The sequence below is a fragment of the Hippopotamus amphibius genome, chromosome 13 (genome assembly GCF_030028045.1).
Source record: "Hippopotamus amphibius kiboko isolate mHipAmp2 chromosome 13, mHipAmp2.hap2, whole genome shotgun sequence".
In the NCBI taxonomy this organism is placed as follows: Eukaryota; Metazoa; Chordata; class Mammalia; order Artiodactyla; family Hippopotamidae; genus Hippopotamus; species Hippopotamus amphibius.
Genome location: NC_080198.1, coordinates 30430346 through 30446721, shown reverse-complemented (window position 1 = coordinate 30446721; position 16376 = coordinate 30430346). Strand labels below are relative to the sequence as shown.

The 16376-nt window shown below is 41.2% G+C and overlaps 1 protein-coding gene across 9 annotated transcripts in view; it reads left to right on the top strand.

Annotated features, from left to right (window-relative positions):
• Positions 1-16376, top strand: part of PXK (PX domain containing serine/threonine kinase like) — a 76029-nt gene that overhangs the window by 25889 nt on the left and 33764 nt on the right. For 6 of the 9 annotated variants that reach the window (XM_057704557.1, XM_057704555.1, XM_057704560.1 and 3 more), the window contains 3 exons: positions 939-989; positions 2831-2878; positions 9350-9536. The exons of 1 other annotated variant lie outside the window; for it this stretch is intronic. In XM_057704557.1, coding sequence (XP_057560540.1) covers positions 939-989; positions 2831-2878; positions 9350-9536 — 286 coding nt within the window. The remainder of the gene's footprint in view (positions 1-938; positions 990-2830; positions 2879-9349; positions 9537-16376) is intronic. 2 more of the 9 variants (XM_057704559.1, XM_057704558.1) reach the window with 1 other exon arrangement.

The following is a 16376-nucleotide window of genomic DNA, read 5'->3' as shown; positions in this document are numbered from 1 at the left end:
TAAGCGGTCACCATGACCCACGACTTGCTTTTTTCATACATGCAGATCTGGATTGTGTAGATTGTTGATATGTCATTTGACGTATAACTGTCTCAAAAACTTCTATAACTGTGCTTTGACCTCTAACAGGTGGAATAGTCTTCAGAGCTTTCTGAAAGACTGTCTCCTGGGTTATAGTCCTCAGGTTGGCTCAGAGAAAAGTTTTCATTTCTTTCTTAGAGTAACTGATTATTAATTATTAATTAGTATTCAATAAGATTATTAATCTTACTGATTTACTTTTCATCAATAATGGTATTGTTGAATTCCTCTATATCCTTACTGGTTTTCTGTTTAGCTGTTCTATCAATTGCTGAGAGAGGGTTGTTGAAGTCTCCAGCTATAATCGTGGAGTCATCTGTTCTTCCAGTTCTGTCAGTTTTTGCTTCATGTATTTTGCAGCTCTAGTGTTTGGTGCATACACATTTAACATTGCTGTGTCTTGTTGCGAGATTACCCTTTTGTCTTTATGTCCCTCTCTGCTTCCAGTAATCTTTGCTCTGAAGTCTACTTTATCTGATACTTTCACTTAATATTTTTGCTCCTCTGATTTGGGTGGGTTATTTTTTGTTTTGTATTATTAAAATTTTTTAAATTAAAATCTAGTGTTGTATATCGTAATGTGTATGTTTTAATCCTAAACTCCTAATTTATCCCTCCCCCGCCGCTTTCCCCTTTGGTAACCATAAGTTTGTTTTCTATGTCAGTGAGTCTATTTCTGTTTTGTAAATAAATTCATTTGTATCTTTTTTTTTTAGATTCCACATATAAGTGATATCATATGATATTTGTCTCTCTCTGTCCGACTTCACTTAGTATGATCATCTCTAGGCCCATGCATTTAGCTGCATGATTTTGGTGTTTTGTAATTGAGGCTCTTCCCCCCCCCTTTTTTTTAGGAATATATCATTCGAGTACAAAGAGGAATTTCTGTAGAAAATAGCTGGCAGGTAAGCTCTCTCTCTTTTTTTTTTTGGTCATTAGGAAAACGTTTAAACAAAATTCTGACTTGGGGCATCTAAATATCTGGAAAAACTAGAACACAAATATAAATCGTATGTCTTTTAGATATAAACCTTTAGCTCTAAGGCATGTATTGTAAAAGGCTTTTCTGTTCCCAGTTGTTTGGTTTAATTTGTGTATAATGTTACTACAGAGAGTAGGAATTTGTTCTCCAGCTGGACACAGATCAAGCAGGGCAGGCAAATGACTCGTTTTGTTCCTAGTAATTCAAAGCTCCTCCCCTGAAGCCATGGTTTGGGTGGGGCAGATTAGCCTTCAGTCCACCAGGTGGAAAGGTGAGACAGTGCTCCAGACGTTGTGTGGTTTGGACACTGCATCGCATGAGCTCCCAAGTCCAGTCGTGGGCACTTTCTAGTGCTAGTTCCCGCACTGACCCTAGGTGAGGGTCTGCTTTCCCCACAGGTGGCCTCAGAGAGAGAGCACTTACTATTTAGATCTGGAGGTCCTTCCCATCCCAGCTGACTTGCAGAGGGTGGCTGCATTCTGTACGGGGGCCATTTCTTGCTTGTTTTAGTCATTATAATGACCCTCCTGTCCCATCTTCCAAAAATCTTCCCTGTCCTTCACAGCCCAGCTTGAACCTTACCTTTCTTCTTAAGCATTCTTTGACCTCAGTGACCCATACTTTGTCTTTTCTTTGCCTGAAAATTCAAACTGCTTTTTGTTGGAATAATTATAATATTTAATATCAGTAGAGCATTTATTGTTATGCACTGGTTCAAGCACAGTAATTCACTTAGCCCTTTAAAACCAGTTCTGTGTGATAGTATTAGCCCCATTTTACATTCAAAAGACGAGTAACTGGTTCAAGGTCACACTTATATCTGACAGAACAGGATTGGAGTTCGCATAGTCTCTGTGATTGACTTCCTTTTACTCCTTTGCCTCATGTTTGACTTTTTGATGTGTATATGTTGGATAGGCCCAAGGGCAATATCCTACCAGAAAAATCAACCCTTGATGTAGTCTTCTAGATCCAGTGCTTTAGAGTCCTGGGGGATACTTAACAAAAATGTAGATGTGTAACCTCCTGGATTCGATTCTCTGTGGGGTCCTAGGTGAACTCCAGGTAATTCTTCTGCACACTAATATTTGAGAATCATTAATAAAGGTTGAAAAAAACTATTCAAAAGCAAAATAACTTCCTTCTCCAGAGACTGAAAAGCTAGTGGAATTTGACTGTGGCCTAATCAGTGGCATCAACATAACTAAGAAAGAATGTGTGGACAGTGGATGTGGACTGTTGGCCAAGAGGGGAAGCAGGGGGAATCAGAAAGAGGTGTGGCCTCTCTGCCTGCAAGTGCATCCAGTCTCTAGACTGGTGGAATCTCAAATGGGGCGAGACATTTTATCCAGGGCAAGGATGAAATAGCCTCAAAACCGTCCATATCCTTTAACTTTGATTTCATGTTCACTGAAACTTTTTTTTCTTTTGGTAAATCATTAATTCATCTTTCTAGGTGCCTGGTTAATAACAAAAGAATTCTTAAAGGGCTGTTCACCCTGGAAACAAATACATCATCATTCTCTCCTACCTGTTGGCATCTTGCGAGTTTGGCTGACATTAACCAGTTTCCCACAGTCCAGCCAACTCTGGGGCACTCTTGGTCTGTTTTCTGGGGCTGCCGAGTTAAGTTAAGCACCAGGTATAAGCCCTGCTCCCCTTAATGCAAGTGTCTTGGCTCTAGAATGCCAATAAATATTAAATAGGGAAATGAAAATTGATGGTCTTTGCTGAACGAAAACACCACTGTTTTATTTCTTACAGATTGTTAGGAGATACAGTGACTTTGACTTGCTGAACAACAGCTTGCAGGTAATTTTTTTTTTTTTTTAGGTAATTATTTTAAAACACTAATGATACACATCTATTGCTTGGGGTATCTTAGGACTGGTTGGAAATGGCAATATTAGGAACAAGAAAGTAGCTAATTTCTCTAGCAAAGGAGATAAGCTCGTACTTTAAACAGATGATGTGTGACTCTAAAAATAAACTTTGGAGAACAAATATCATTTATAATAGTCACCTTGCAACTAGGTACCTTTGTGCCAGACTGCGTCCTTACCACAATCATGGGATGCTGTGTTATCTCCTTTTTGCAGGTTAGGAATGACTAAATGGACTGCTAGAGTTATTCACTAGGGCTGGGACTCTCAGGCTCTCTTAAACTAGGCTGCATAGTCAGCACTGCAGATCGACAACACTCGGCACTAACTAGAGACTCAGCCTTTTTTAGTGTAACTTTTTTTTTCTTAAATATGTATTTCTAAATCCCTTAGATTTAAATGTTTGTAACTTGGTGGGCCATAATGGAAAGAGGGATGAGCTGGAAACACAGCTAGTGCTGGTAATGGTCGAAGGGTCCTAGAGAAGTGTTAGCACCGCAGAAAGTACTGGCAGTACCACCCGTGTCTTCACCTGGCAGATTGGTCTTCAGTTGCCATGGGTTATTGAAGACCACTGGGCCTGTAGCATATCTCAGCTTTGATTGGTAGCATAAACCCTTGAGCCAGAGTGCTTGGCTTGAGACCAGCTCAGCTGAGAGGTGAACTGGCCATCATCACTTGGTCTGAGTGACCCCTGAGACTGTCCACAAAGGTCAGGAGGACTGCTGGCTGGGAGGCAGTGTAATGCTTCCTTTCCTTCAAAAGGCCGTTTTTCTATTGACCAGACTTTGGAAAAATAGCATTTGTTGAGTCCAGACTCTCACATTATTTACAATACTGCTGAAAGCACGAATGCCTTCTTTTCCTTCCAGTAGAACTGATCTGAGTATCTGCAGACCTTTATGTAACTGACATATGGTCATGCCTTTCACACGTGTTGGTCTGTCTACATTTTAATTACAGTGAGACCAGTTTAAATCTCCAGATAGAGTACTGGCAGAGATCAAATTCTCATAGATGGGTTTCATTGGTTTCATTTGTGGATTTTAATAGCATATTCTTTCCACTTAGACAAAAACTGGGCCTGTGATGACATTGTAGATAAGGCACTGATGTACATTTTATTCCAGCAGTGGATTTTCTCCACAAGCCCCTCCAGACAGTTCCACGTGCTCAGTGGCACGAACGTTCGGCAGTTCACATTGGGCCTCCTATGTGTTTTCACCTTTGTGCCCAATTTGAAAGAATGGGGAGTGATTTTGTACAGTGCCATTCAGCCAGGGCTGAGTAAGAATCATGGAAGAAATACTTCTGAAATTGAAATCGCCTAGGCCTAGCTCCCAAGAATGGGAGATGGGGAGGAGGGTTTTATTCCCTATTTGTTCTCGCTTTGGGGATATAAAGTTGAATCTCCATGACTATTCAATGATGGCCTTTTTAATAGAATAGAATTTTATTTTTGCATCAGTGCAATTTTCCTTTTTAAAATGGGCACTTTCAGTGTGCATCTTATTTCAAATGCAAATATCCATGTGTATTGATGTTGGCTTGTGCTGGGCAGGATATGGCCAGACAGCACTTCAGTGGGAGGTTTTTCTGGATCCAAGTAAACAAACAGAAGAAAGTACATACAGCTTTTTGGCAATAAAATAATTTCAAAACAACCTCCATAAAACAGACCAAAAAGATTCCAAAACCACAGAATAAAACTGTGACCATGAATTTCAGTATCTGATTACCCTTCTGACAGATAAATGAGTTCCTGCTGAAAAAAAGAGCAATATAATACACATATGCAGAGTTGTGCGAGTCCAATAGGAAACATGCCTAAGTGGAAAAAAAAAAAAAGCAGGATGTAAAATTATAGATGCAATATAATAATTACATGAATTGTTTAGAAAAAAAGGTTGGGTTGGAAGGAAATATGCCAGATTGTCAACAATGGGCACAACCAGGTGGCAGGGTTATGGGTTATGTTTTCTTCTGGTTCTTTATACTATTCTGTACTTTCCAAGTTCAGTACAGATAAGCACATGCAAGCTATATAAGTAGAAAAACAGAAAAAAGCTGTGCTTTTCCAACTTTTTACAGTGAGCATATCTTGTAACAGTGAAGAAAAATTTTAAAAGCACCATCAAATTAGAGACCATCTAGGGAGACAGCATGTGACACAGAAAAAGACGGAAGCAGGAGCTGCAATGATGGGAACTGGCAGGGAACCCTCAGTTCCCTTGGGATGAGACCCAGCCTCTGCCCCTTGCCAGCTCTGAGACCTGGGCTCAGTTACTTCCTCTCTCCATCCTCACTCTCCCAATCTGAAGCCAAGGGGTTGAACCAGATGACTTCTCAGGTCTGTTGTAGAACACATGTTCTGTGATTTGGTTTTATGGTCCATTGTTGACGTAGGAGAGACTCTACTGAACACTGGGGGGAAATGGGGACAAATTAGGGTCTGTTGAGAGCTCAGAACTCCTTAGAATACTCCGTAGAGTGTAGTTGAAGACAGTTTGCAGATCATTAAGGTCTGACAACAGAAGTGAGAGATTAGCAGATTCAGAGTTAGAAGGTTTTTCCTCTAGACAAAAAGCTAGTTTTCTTGAAACTGTTAAGAGTTTGTCATGGAATTTAGAAGCTTCTGCTAGGCTAGCATGGGTCAGATTATGGGCTCCAGACCCTACTTTGGCTGTCATCCCCCCTTTGCTTTGTCACTTTGCAGGTGTTATGCATGGAGAAACTTTTGGGGACTTCTCTGCTGGCCTTCTTGTTCTCTTTCCTTTTTAGAAGGAACTCAAGAAGGGAATCCATAAGGCACATTAAAGAGTGAAGAATAGAAAATGGGATGATTGGCTTGCAGCCATCCCTGTGGAGGTATCTAGGAAATCACTGACTTAGTGGCTCCATCACTTTATGTGCTAGTAGTCTCTCTCCCTCCTTTCTAATTAGTCATGGGAGTTCTAAATTTCATATTCTGTGACTGGTAAGCATTTGAGAAATTCTGGGAGGAAGCTGAAAGAGAAGTTTCTTTTGAATGTTAATTTCTTTTCAAAGGCAAGATTTTATTTTATTTTATTTATTTTTTAGTCAACTTAAAAAAAAATTATTTATCTTTTTGGCTGTGCTGGGTCTTAGTTGCAGTACACTGGATCTTTGTTGCAGCATGCAGGATCTTTAGTTGCAGCACATAGGCTCTTAGTTGCGGTATGCGGGATCTAGTTCCCCAACCAGGGATCGAACCCGAGCCCCCTGCATTGGGAATGTGGAGTCTTAACCACTGGACAACCAGGGAAGTTCCTCAAAGGCAAGATTTTAAAATAACACACATAGCATAGCTTTAATGCTTTTAGAAATATTTATTGTGAGATCTTAAACCAGGGCAGGAAAACACCTGCCATCTGTCTAGCAGACTGACATGGCAGGGACACTCTAATCACAGCCGTTGGCAAAGAACTCTGTTTCATCTGATATTTGGAAGAACTGATGGAATGTCTGGGCAGATCAATGCATTTACCTAAAGAGAAATGAAGCATGAAAAAAAAAGTTTGGTTCAGGCTTGGAGGCCACAAAGTTTGAAGCAGATAGCTTATCAAATTCATGAATGAAAAATAGCCCTATTGGGGTTTGAATCTGATGTTCTCAGATGTCACTCTCCGTTCCGAGTGATGTGGGGTTCAGCTGGGTCTGCTCTTGGGCAGATAATGCAAGAAAATATGCTGATATTGGCTGATAGTAATTTTTTTTAAAAGGTCCTTGTTGTGTAGATGATCACTTTGATGAACAAAAGGGTTTTTTCTTTCTTTCTTTTTTTAATGGAAAAAAGTAGTAAATGAGAAATGTTAATATTTTCATAGTATAGAAATAAAAATTAATTGACCAACCCACTCCCAGAGGTAGCTATTCTCAAGCAGGTAGTATGAGTGCTTTTAGACATTTTTGTGCATATATAACTATATGCCTGGGCTTATACACACACATAAACACAAATGAGATTATATCCTGCAACTTAATAAAGGAGTTTTTAAAAGAAATCAAGTATGTTTTCAGTAATATATTACCTTTGATTCCCCTGTATTACTCAATGCTCCTGAACAAAAATAATAATAAAATGATTGGCTTGGATGTATACGAGCTGAGTGATGTGCTTTCTTCATAAGCATGCTTTGTATTTAGCTAATATAGAAACCGCTGTTGGGTAAAGCCTAATTGTATGAGTGAGGAAAACAACCTGAAATCGAAGTGTGTTATCTGGCAGTGAATTTTGCCATGGTTGAAAATTCACTCTTAAGTATGCTCTGACATATTTTCATAGATATGTTGGAGAAATAGGCAGTTTAGAATTGTCAACAAACCTTTTCATCTTGCTCAATATCAAGGTCTTCATCATTGTTTGAAAAATACAGAGTAGAACCTGGTGTACCCCCCCCCCAAAAAAAAAAATACAGAGTAGAACAGGCAAAGTTAGGTTTGCCCACGTGGGTGATTTAAATGACATGCTTCTCTGAATTCAAGATGCCCTTCTCTTTAGACCTTCCCCTTGATCAATACACATGCCACTTGGGCAGCTCTAATCTAAGTACAAGTGTAGACTAGCAGTGCTCTTTGAAAGCAGTTTTGTTCATTAAATTAAGATACCAATTTGACACTTTGCTTTTTAAGTTTAGAAAATAGATTCATAGGCAATTCCCTGGCGGTCCAGTGTTTAGGACTCTGTGCCCTCACTGCCAAGGGCCCAGCTTCAATCCCTGGTTTGTGATCTACGATCTTGCATGCTGCACGGTGTGGCCAAAAAAAGAAAAAAGACTCATAAAGTTTTAAATGATCTGGAAAATGATAGTAGATTGAGCACCTGCATTTACTTTTCCTCTCTCCCGAAGCTCTAAAACAGCAGTAAATTGATCTTATACACACACACACAGCCACACACCCTCAAGGACAAACAGAACAGGAGAGGAGGAAGCTGCAGCCGAAACATCGGAAACTGAAAATCCGGTGGAAGTGCTCGTTAAGCAGATATGGGAAGGCAGAATTCTGAGATGGCAGTGGCGGGTGGCTGACCGCATCGGGTCCCAATTCGTAACCCAGAACCAACAGAAGATTTAGCAGTTGACAGCCCGAGGGGCTGCCTGCAGCCTGGGGTGAGGTCAAGCTAAAATCAGGAGTTGAAAGTATGTTTAAGCAGTCAGATCACCAGATCTCCCCATGTGAGCAACGTATGCCTGCTCTTCTCCCTGCAGTGGAAAAGCTCGGTTTATTCTCTGGAGAGGGTAGAACAGTCTTTGGACTGGGGAATGCAGGCATAGTTGCAGATATTTACATCACAAATAGGAGACCTGTTCACTCTCCACCCCCAGTCAAGCCCCCTTCTTTTCAGCTTCCAGAATGCAGGCAAATTTGCAGATATTTACATCACAAATAGGAGACCTGTTCACTCTCCACCCCCAGTCAAGCCCCCTTCTTTTCAGCTTCCAGAATACTGGCAGTTGGGCTTAGACCCTCTAGGCAGGAGACTGGAAGATTCTTACGGGCGGAATCTGTTCAGCCTAAGAAGAAAGAGTTAAAGACAGTGAGGTCACAGGTTCTCAGAAAAAATCATCTTTTAAAATCTCAGAGAGATAAAAAAATTATATTACATTTAGGATGCTATTAGGGAAAAAAAAGCCTTTATGAAAAAAAAAAAGATAATGCTAGGAATGAAAACTCTTTAGAAGGGCTGAAAGATAGAGGAAATATCCCAGGGAAAAAATGTATAACATAGGTGGAAAATGGGAGGGAAAAGATAAGAACAGAGGACCTTCCCAGTCCAGAAGGACCTAACACAGCCAAAAAAAAAATAACTAATAGTAAAATTTTTTTAAATTGGAAAAAAAAAGAAAACCACATTACAAAACCAAGTTTTTAAAATTATTTTTGGTTGTGTTGGGTTTTCGTTGCTGCGTGTGCTTTCTCTAGTTGCAGAAAGCGGGGGCTACACTTCGGTGAGATGCGTGGGCTTCTCATTGCAGTGGCTTCTCTTGTTGCGGAGCACGGGCTCTAGGCTTGCAGGCTTCAGGAGTTGCAGCATGGGGGCTCAGTAGTTGGGGCTCGCGGGCTCTAGAGCACAGGCTCAGTAGTTGTGGCCCACGGTCTTAGTTCCTCCATGACATGTGGGATCTTCCTGGACCAGGGATTGAACCTGTGTCCCCTGCATTGGCAGGTGGATTCTTAACCACTGTGCCACTAGTCCCCCAAAATTAAAGTTGCTACACTTAATGAAGCATTTTATCAATCCTAAGATGTACAGTTTTTCACATTTTTATAACGTGACAAATTAGGATGCATCCTAAAGTGTCTTAGACCTAATGAAATATGATGGCTCAGAATTTTGGGGCTGACATGGGTATAATCCTTTTTTTTTTAATTAAAGGTTGCAGGCCTGAGTCTACCTCTTCCTCCCAAAAAATTGATTGGTAACATGGATCGTGAATTCATAGCTGAGAGGCAGAAAGGTCTTCAGAACTATCTCAACGTTATCACCACAAATCATATCTTGTCTAATTGTGAGCTGGTTAAGAAGTTTTTAGATCCAAACAACTATTCTGCAAACTACACTGGTAAGTAGAGGGATCTATCAGCTGCAGTCCTGGGATGAAAGAGGCTCTTTTCTTTATTGGAGATCATATATGTGGGAGAAGCGCTCCTTCCAAATGGGGAGATGTGTACATCTGTTATAGGGTGTTATTCATTTACTAATACCTACCTGATTGTGTTTTTACCATAGATGTATAAGAAGAAAATTATTCTAAAATGTTTGTAATGTCTGTTTAGAAAAACGTAGAAGAGAACTTATTGTCTCTGTACAGAGTCTTGTCTTTATTACCTTCCCTGACAAAACAGAGGGTAAATAGTCCACAGTAACCTATACAGTAACCTCAATTTGATTTGTATTTGGCTCTGTTTTTTGTGTTTACAGTATTTACTATGCCTGGTTTTTCTGGGAATTACTTTAAACACAACAGTGATCCAAAAGGGTTCTTTCTGTGTCTTCCCAGTTGCTCGCTGAAATCCACTCTGTGCAAAGCCTAAGGAGGATGTAGCTCTCTTCCAAACTTTCCCTAGATCAGGGCGGCAGCCAGGGGACTGAGTTGGAAAGGGTGCCGGTCGCACACAAAGCTACTAGCATCAGTACTGTAAGCCCGTTGTCAGCAGAACGAGTGATTAAATATTTAATACACTCTGGCTTGGCCTTGAAGAGACCAATAGAAACTGATGTAGAACTGAACCAGTGACTAGAATTCAACTGTTTTTTTTTAAAAGCTAAACCATATTTAGAGTCTAAGTGGACCTCTGGGTGTTATTAATAAACTGATTTCCTTGCTAAGAGAATAGGTTGTTTACAGGCTACATTTTAGGTCCTCAGAATGCTGCTTTTGAAGTAATTAGAGGGAGACACTTTTATTCCTGTGTCAGAGGGAAGTAGAGGACTGCTTGTCAGGCACCAAACTTTTCTGCATAATAGAAACACCTGGGGAGCTTTAAAAAATCCTGATGCCTAGGCTGCATTCATGCCAGTTAAATCAGAATCTCTGCAGATGGGGTTCATGGCTTGTAAATCCCCCCACCTAGAGATTCTAATATGCAGCTGAGTTTGAAAACCACCATGAGAACTTGCCACTTGCAGTGTGGTCCTCTATCATCAGCATCAGTGGGAGCTTGTCAGAAATGCAGAGTTTAGGCCCCAGCCTAAGTCTAGGGTCAGGATGTGGGGTTAACAAGGTCCCCAGGTGATTTGAGTGCATATTGAAGTTTGAGAAGCCTTGCCCGAGAACGTACCTGCCATCTTCTAATGGAAGTGCCAGCAAGGGGTAAGAAAAATGCCTTTCTAGAACGAATCAAGTGAAGGAAAGTTAATTGCAAACTCATGTTGACTGTAAGTTATAAAATTGAACGTTGAATTGTTACAGTGCTTGCACCCTTCCCCTTTTCTCGGTTCACATAGGAGGAAAGGCCCAGGGCTCCCGGGACGGCTCACATTCTTTCAGGGTAGATCTCCCATGGCTTTCATTTTTCCATGCGTCACCTCACTTGTTCCCAGCATCGTCAGACCATGGGCCTTCTGTGAAGAGGGATGCATTCCACATCCCTCTACTTCGCCGCCATCCGCCTTCTGGATTGACTTTTACCAAATTGGTCCCAACCCAGCCTCCTTCGTTGGTTTGTGCACATTTTTTCCTAAGGGTGTCTGCTAATGTTCTCCTGGGGCAGGCACCGAGGTGTATTGCACATGTGATGATGCCATTCATTCCATACACCTTGACTGGATGCTCTGCCTATGCCACGTGCTGGGTGCGGGGCTGGGTGCTGGGGTGCAGGTGCGAGGAAGATGTGCTCCCTGTTCTCAGGGAGCTTGTGCCACAATTACATTGAGTTGCCAGGAGTCAGAGCTCGCAGAGATCTTGGAGCAGACTAACCCTCTTGTTTTATCTTTTTGTAATTTTTGTTGTTGTTTTCCTTCCAGTTTTATTGAGATATAATTGACATACAGCTCTGTTTAAGTTTAAGGTGTGCAGCATGATTTGACTTACATACATCGTGAAATGATTATCACAGTAAGTTTAGTGAACATCTCTCATCTCATAGCTGAGATGCAAAATTAAAGTAATAGGAAAAAATTTTTTCCTTGTGATGGAAACTCTTAGGATTTACTCTCTTGATAACTTTCACATATAAGGTACAGCAGTGTTAATTATATTTATCATGTTGTATATTACATCCCTAATACTTATTTATCTTATAACTGGAAGTTTGTACCTTTTGGCCACCTTCATTCAATTCCCTATCCCCCTACCCCCCAGCCTCTACCTCTGGTAACCACAAATCTGATCTCTTTTTCTATGAGTTTGTTTGTTTTTGAAGAATAATTGACCTACAACACTACGTTAGTTCCTGTTACACAACATTGTGATTTGATGTTTTGTACATTTCAAAATAATCATCATCATAAGTCTACTTATGATATGTCACCATACAAAGGTACTACATAGTTATTGACTGTATCCATCCATGTTGTTGCAAACAGCAAGATTTTATTCTTTTTTTGTGGCTGATTAATATTCCATTGTGACACTTAGGTTGCTTCCATATCTTGACTATAGTAAATGATGCCACAGTGAACATGAGGGGTGCGTATTTTTTTTTTCTAATTTGTGTTTTCGTTTTCTTCTGATAAATATCCAGGAGTGGAATTGCTGAATCCTATGGTAGTTCTTCTTTTTTTTTTTTTAGAACTTTCATTGAGATACAGTCAACACACAACAAACTGCACGTATTCAGAGCACACAATCTGGTATCCCAATCTCCCAATTCATTTCCCCCCAACCCCCTGCCGCTTTCCCCACTTGGTGTCCATATGTTTGTTCTCTACATCTGTGTCTCTGTTTCCACCTTGCAAACCGGTTGATTTGTACCATTTTTCTATAGTCCACATATATGTATTAATATACGGTATTTGTTTTTCTCTTTCTGACTCACTTCACTCTGTATGACAGTCTCCAAGTCCATCCATGTCTCTAGAAATGGTTCTACTTTTAATATTTTTAGGAACCTCCATATTGTTTTCCATAGTGGCTACACCAAGTTACATTCTCACCAACAGTGCACAAGGGTTCTCTTTACTCTACAGCGTTACCAATACTTGTTATTTAGTTGTGGTCTTTTTGTGGATAGCCATTCTGATGAGTGTGAGGTGATACCTCATTGTGGCTTCTTCTTCTTTTTTTTTTTTTTTACGTTTAATTACGCTTTTTATTTTGAGGTAAATGTTAATTCACATGCAGTTGTAAGAAAGAATACAGAGATCTCATGTACTTTTGCTCATTTTTCTCAATAGTAACATCTTGTGAAACTATAATACAAAAGCACAACTGGAATATTGGTATTGCTACAGTCGCGATATAGAACTTTATCATCACAATGATTCCTAATGCTGCCTTTTTAGCCATACCTCCTTTTATTTCACCCGTGGTCCCCTTACCCTCGGCAACTACTAGTCTGTTCTCCATGTCTACAAAGTTGTCATTCATGCATACATACTGTCAGTCCTATAGTATGTAACCCTTTGGAGTGGCTTCTGCACTCAGCATCATTCTCTGGCAATTCTTTCAGGTTGTCATATTCAGTATCAGTAGTCCATCCATTTTTATTGTTGAGTAGTATCCCATGGTGTGGATTGTGGTTTCGATTTGTATTTCCATTATGATTAGCAGTGTTGAGCATCTTTTCATGTGCCTGTTGGCCATCTGTATGTCTTCTTTGGAAAAATGTCTATTCAAGTACTCTGCTTCTTTTATGATAGGGTTGTTTGGTTTTGATGTTGAGTTGTATAAGTTCTTTGTATATTTTGGATATTAACCACTTGTCAGACATATTGTTTGCAAATATGTTCTCCCATTCAATAGGTGGCTTTTTTGTTTTGTTGATGGTTCCCTTTGCTGTGCAAAAGCTTTTAAGTTTGATTAGGTCCTATTTGTTGGTTTTTGCTTTTTGTGTTTCCCTTGCCTGAGGAGACATATCCAAAAAAATATTGCTAAGACCACTGTCAAAGAGCTTGCCACCTATGTTTTCTTCTAGGAGTTTTATGGCTTTGGGTCTTGCATTTATGTCTTTAATCCATTTTTCAATTTATTTTTGTATATGATGTGAGAGAGCAGTCCAGTTTGATTCTATTGCATGCAGCTGTCTATTTTTCCCAATACCATTTATTGAAAAGGGTGTCTTTTCTCCATTGTATATTCTTGCCTCCTCTGTCATAGATTAATTGCTCATAGAAATATGGGCTCATTTCTGGGCTCTCTATTCTGTTCCTTTGTACTCTGTGTGTGCATGTGTGCATGCACGTGTGCTGATACCATACTGTTTTGATTACTGTAGCTTTGTAGTGTACTTTGAAATCAGGAGCATGATACTTCCAGCTTGTTCTTCTTTCTCAAGATTGTTTTGGCTATTTGAGATCTTTTGTGTTTCCATACAAATTTAGAATGATTTCTCCCAGCTCTGTGAAAAATGCCCATGGTTTTTGATAGGGATTGCACTGAATTTGTAGACTGCCTTGGGTAGTACAGTCATTTTAGCAATATTAATTCTTCCAATCCATGAACACAGTATATCTTTCCATATATTTGTATCCTCTTCAATTTCTTTCATTAGTGTCTTAGAGTTTTCCAAGTACAGGTCTTTTACCTCGTTGGTTGGATTTATTCCTAGGTATTTTATTCTTTTTGATGTGATTGTAAATGCAGTTGTTCTCTTACTTTTTCTTTCTGATAGTTTGTTGTTAATGTACAGAAAAGCAACTAGTTTCTGTATATTAATTTTGTATCCTGCAGCTTTTTTGAACTCATTGATCAAGTTGCCATAGAGCCTCTCGTCTTATACATGAGTGCCCCGTGGGCCCCCCCCACAAGAAGGGCCTTCCCTAGGGTTGCACATTTGTATGATTGTACACGTGTCCAGTGTCTGCATGTTTCCCAATTAAAATGCTCCTCCGCCCCGTAAGGTTGTCTGATCCCTGTGTTTCCTTCTATTGTACCTCTCTCGCAGGCTGCTCTTGTCCTGATCTTTCCCCTTTCTCCCAGCATGGCAGACAGTGAGGAGTCCAAAGCAGATGTGGGCAGGAGTATAAGAAAACTGTCAGAGACTTCTGCCAGAACCCAAATGCTCAATTTAGAGGGTACAGTCCTGATGAAACAATAAGGGATGGGTACTGTTTTCAGAGAAGTGCTGATTTATTTCCTCCTTTGCGTGAAATGTCAGAACTTGTCTTTCCTCTACACTGACTCACCAGCAGCCTCAGGAAAGGGAAACCCAGGCCACCTCCTCCACGCCAACTTAACTGAGCCATTCCCCGAAAAGCCAGGCGGGCTTGTCCAGGTTTGCCAAAACTCACAGCGCATCTCCCAAGGGCACCCTGCACACCTCCAACTTCTGGCACTTCCCTAAGCAGAGCCACTTTCCCTTCAATATGGATAATGTCTCTGCCTCTCATCAGTTTCCAAATGGTCTTTGGTCACTACCCAGCTTCACTTCATTTCACTTCAGCAGGATTTGAGTTCTGGGTTCAAGTATGGCCGAAATCACCACTTCCACATTTCCTGTCTGTTGCTCTGACTGAGCCCGAAGGTGCTTTGTTGGAGGGGAAGTGTTGATTCCACCCATTCCCCAGGGGATGGGTGACCAGGAGTTCTCAGGACATCAGCAGCTGCCTCTTCTCCTCCCTGGGTCTCCAGCTTGGAATTGCTGGCCCTTTTTTTCTTTTTCTTATGTTTTCCATATGACCAAATTCATAGAAAGGAAATATAGGTCCTTGGTGCTTTGTTGAGGGCAGGTTTTGGGGTGTTCATTTGATTTAGAAAGTCTAATTGAGGGCCAGTTATTGTACAGGGAAAACAGATGTCTCCTGGTCATTAGGGGTTTGTGTTGGGAAACACATGCATGCGTGTGCACGTACGTGCACGTACACACAAACACACACACACCTTATTTATCTTGTTAGCAAGGTGCTTCACTGCACTGTAGCCATCTTTCCACCTTAAACCACTCCGGAAGGAAGCTTTTAATGTCCTCACAGAAGTCACTTGGACCAGAAATCAAGAGGCCTGCATCCTGGTCCCAGCTTTGTTATTAGCAGCATCTCCACCTGTAGGCCTCGAGGTCCCGGCCTTTAACACAAGAGGTGGGGGTGGGGAGAGTGGACCAGGTAGTGTTGACGCTCTCCTCTAGTCCTAAGAGCCCAGGAATCCTATGAACAGGTCAGATAGTAGTGGGCTCCAGGATGACGGGAGGGAGGGAGTGAGAGAGGGATTGGGCAGGAGGGGAAGGTGGGAGGGAAGATGATATTATATTCAGCACAAGAGCAGGATGCTTCAGAGAGGCTGGAGGCCCACATCTGTGCAGGCCGCTGCAGCAGCACCTGCTCTAGTAGTTTGGGGGGGGTTGGAGCCCAGCTGTGGGACTGGAGGAGTCAGTGTTTATTCCCTTTAGTCATCCCATGGGGCTGGGATCTGGGAGGTCAAAAGCTGCACATGGTGGGGGCAGCTGGTACATTCTGAGCTGAGAAGTCCAAGCTCTGAGGGAAGCACAGGATGGACTTGAAGGCATCGCTCTGCATGTCCTGTGTGTGGCTTGTTTATCAACATCTACCGAGCATGCAGCTTTCTCCATGCGTCAGTCAGTGCTAGAGAAATGGAGGGCAGGTGCTTTCCTTTTCATGGATTTCATGTTCTAATGGGAGAGAGTGTGTCCACATCCATTGAGTATGTATCGAACCCTTAGTTCTTCATCAGATATTTATTGAGCATCTACTGTGTGCCAGGTGCTACAAATACAGCACTGAGGAAGGAATAGTCTCCTAACCCCACTCTCACACCAAGGCACTTCTGCAGGGAGATTGACAGGTG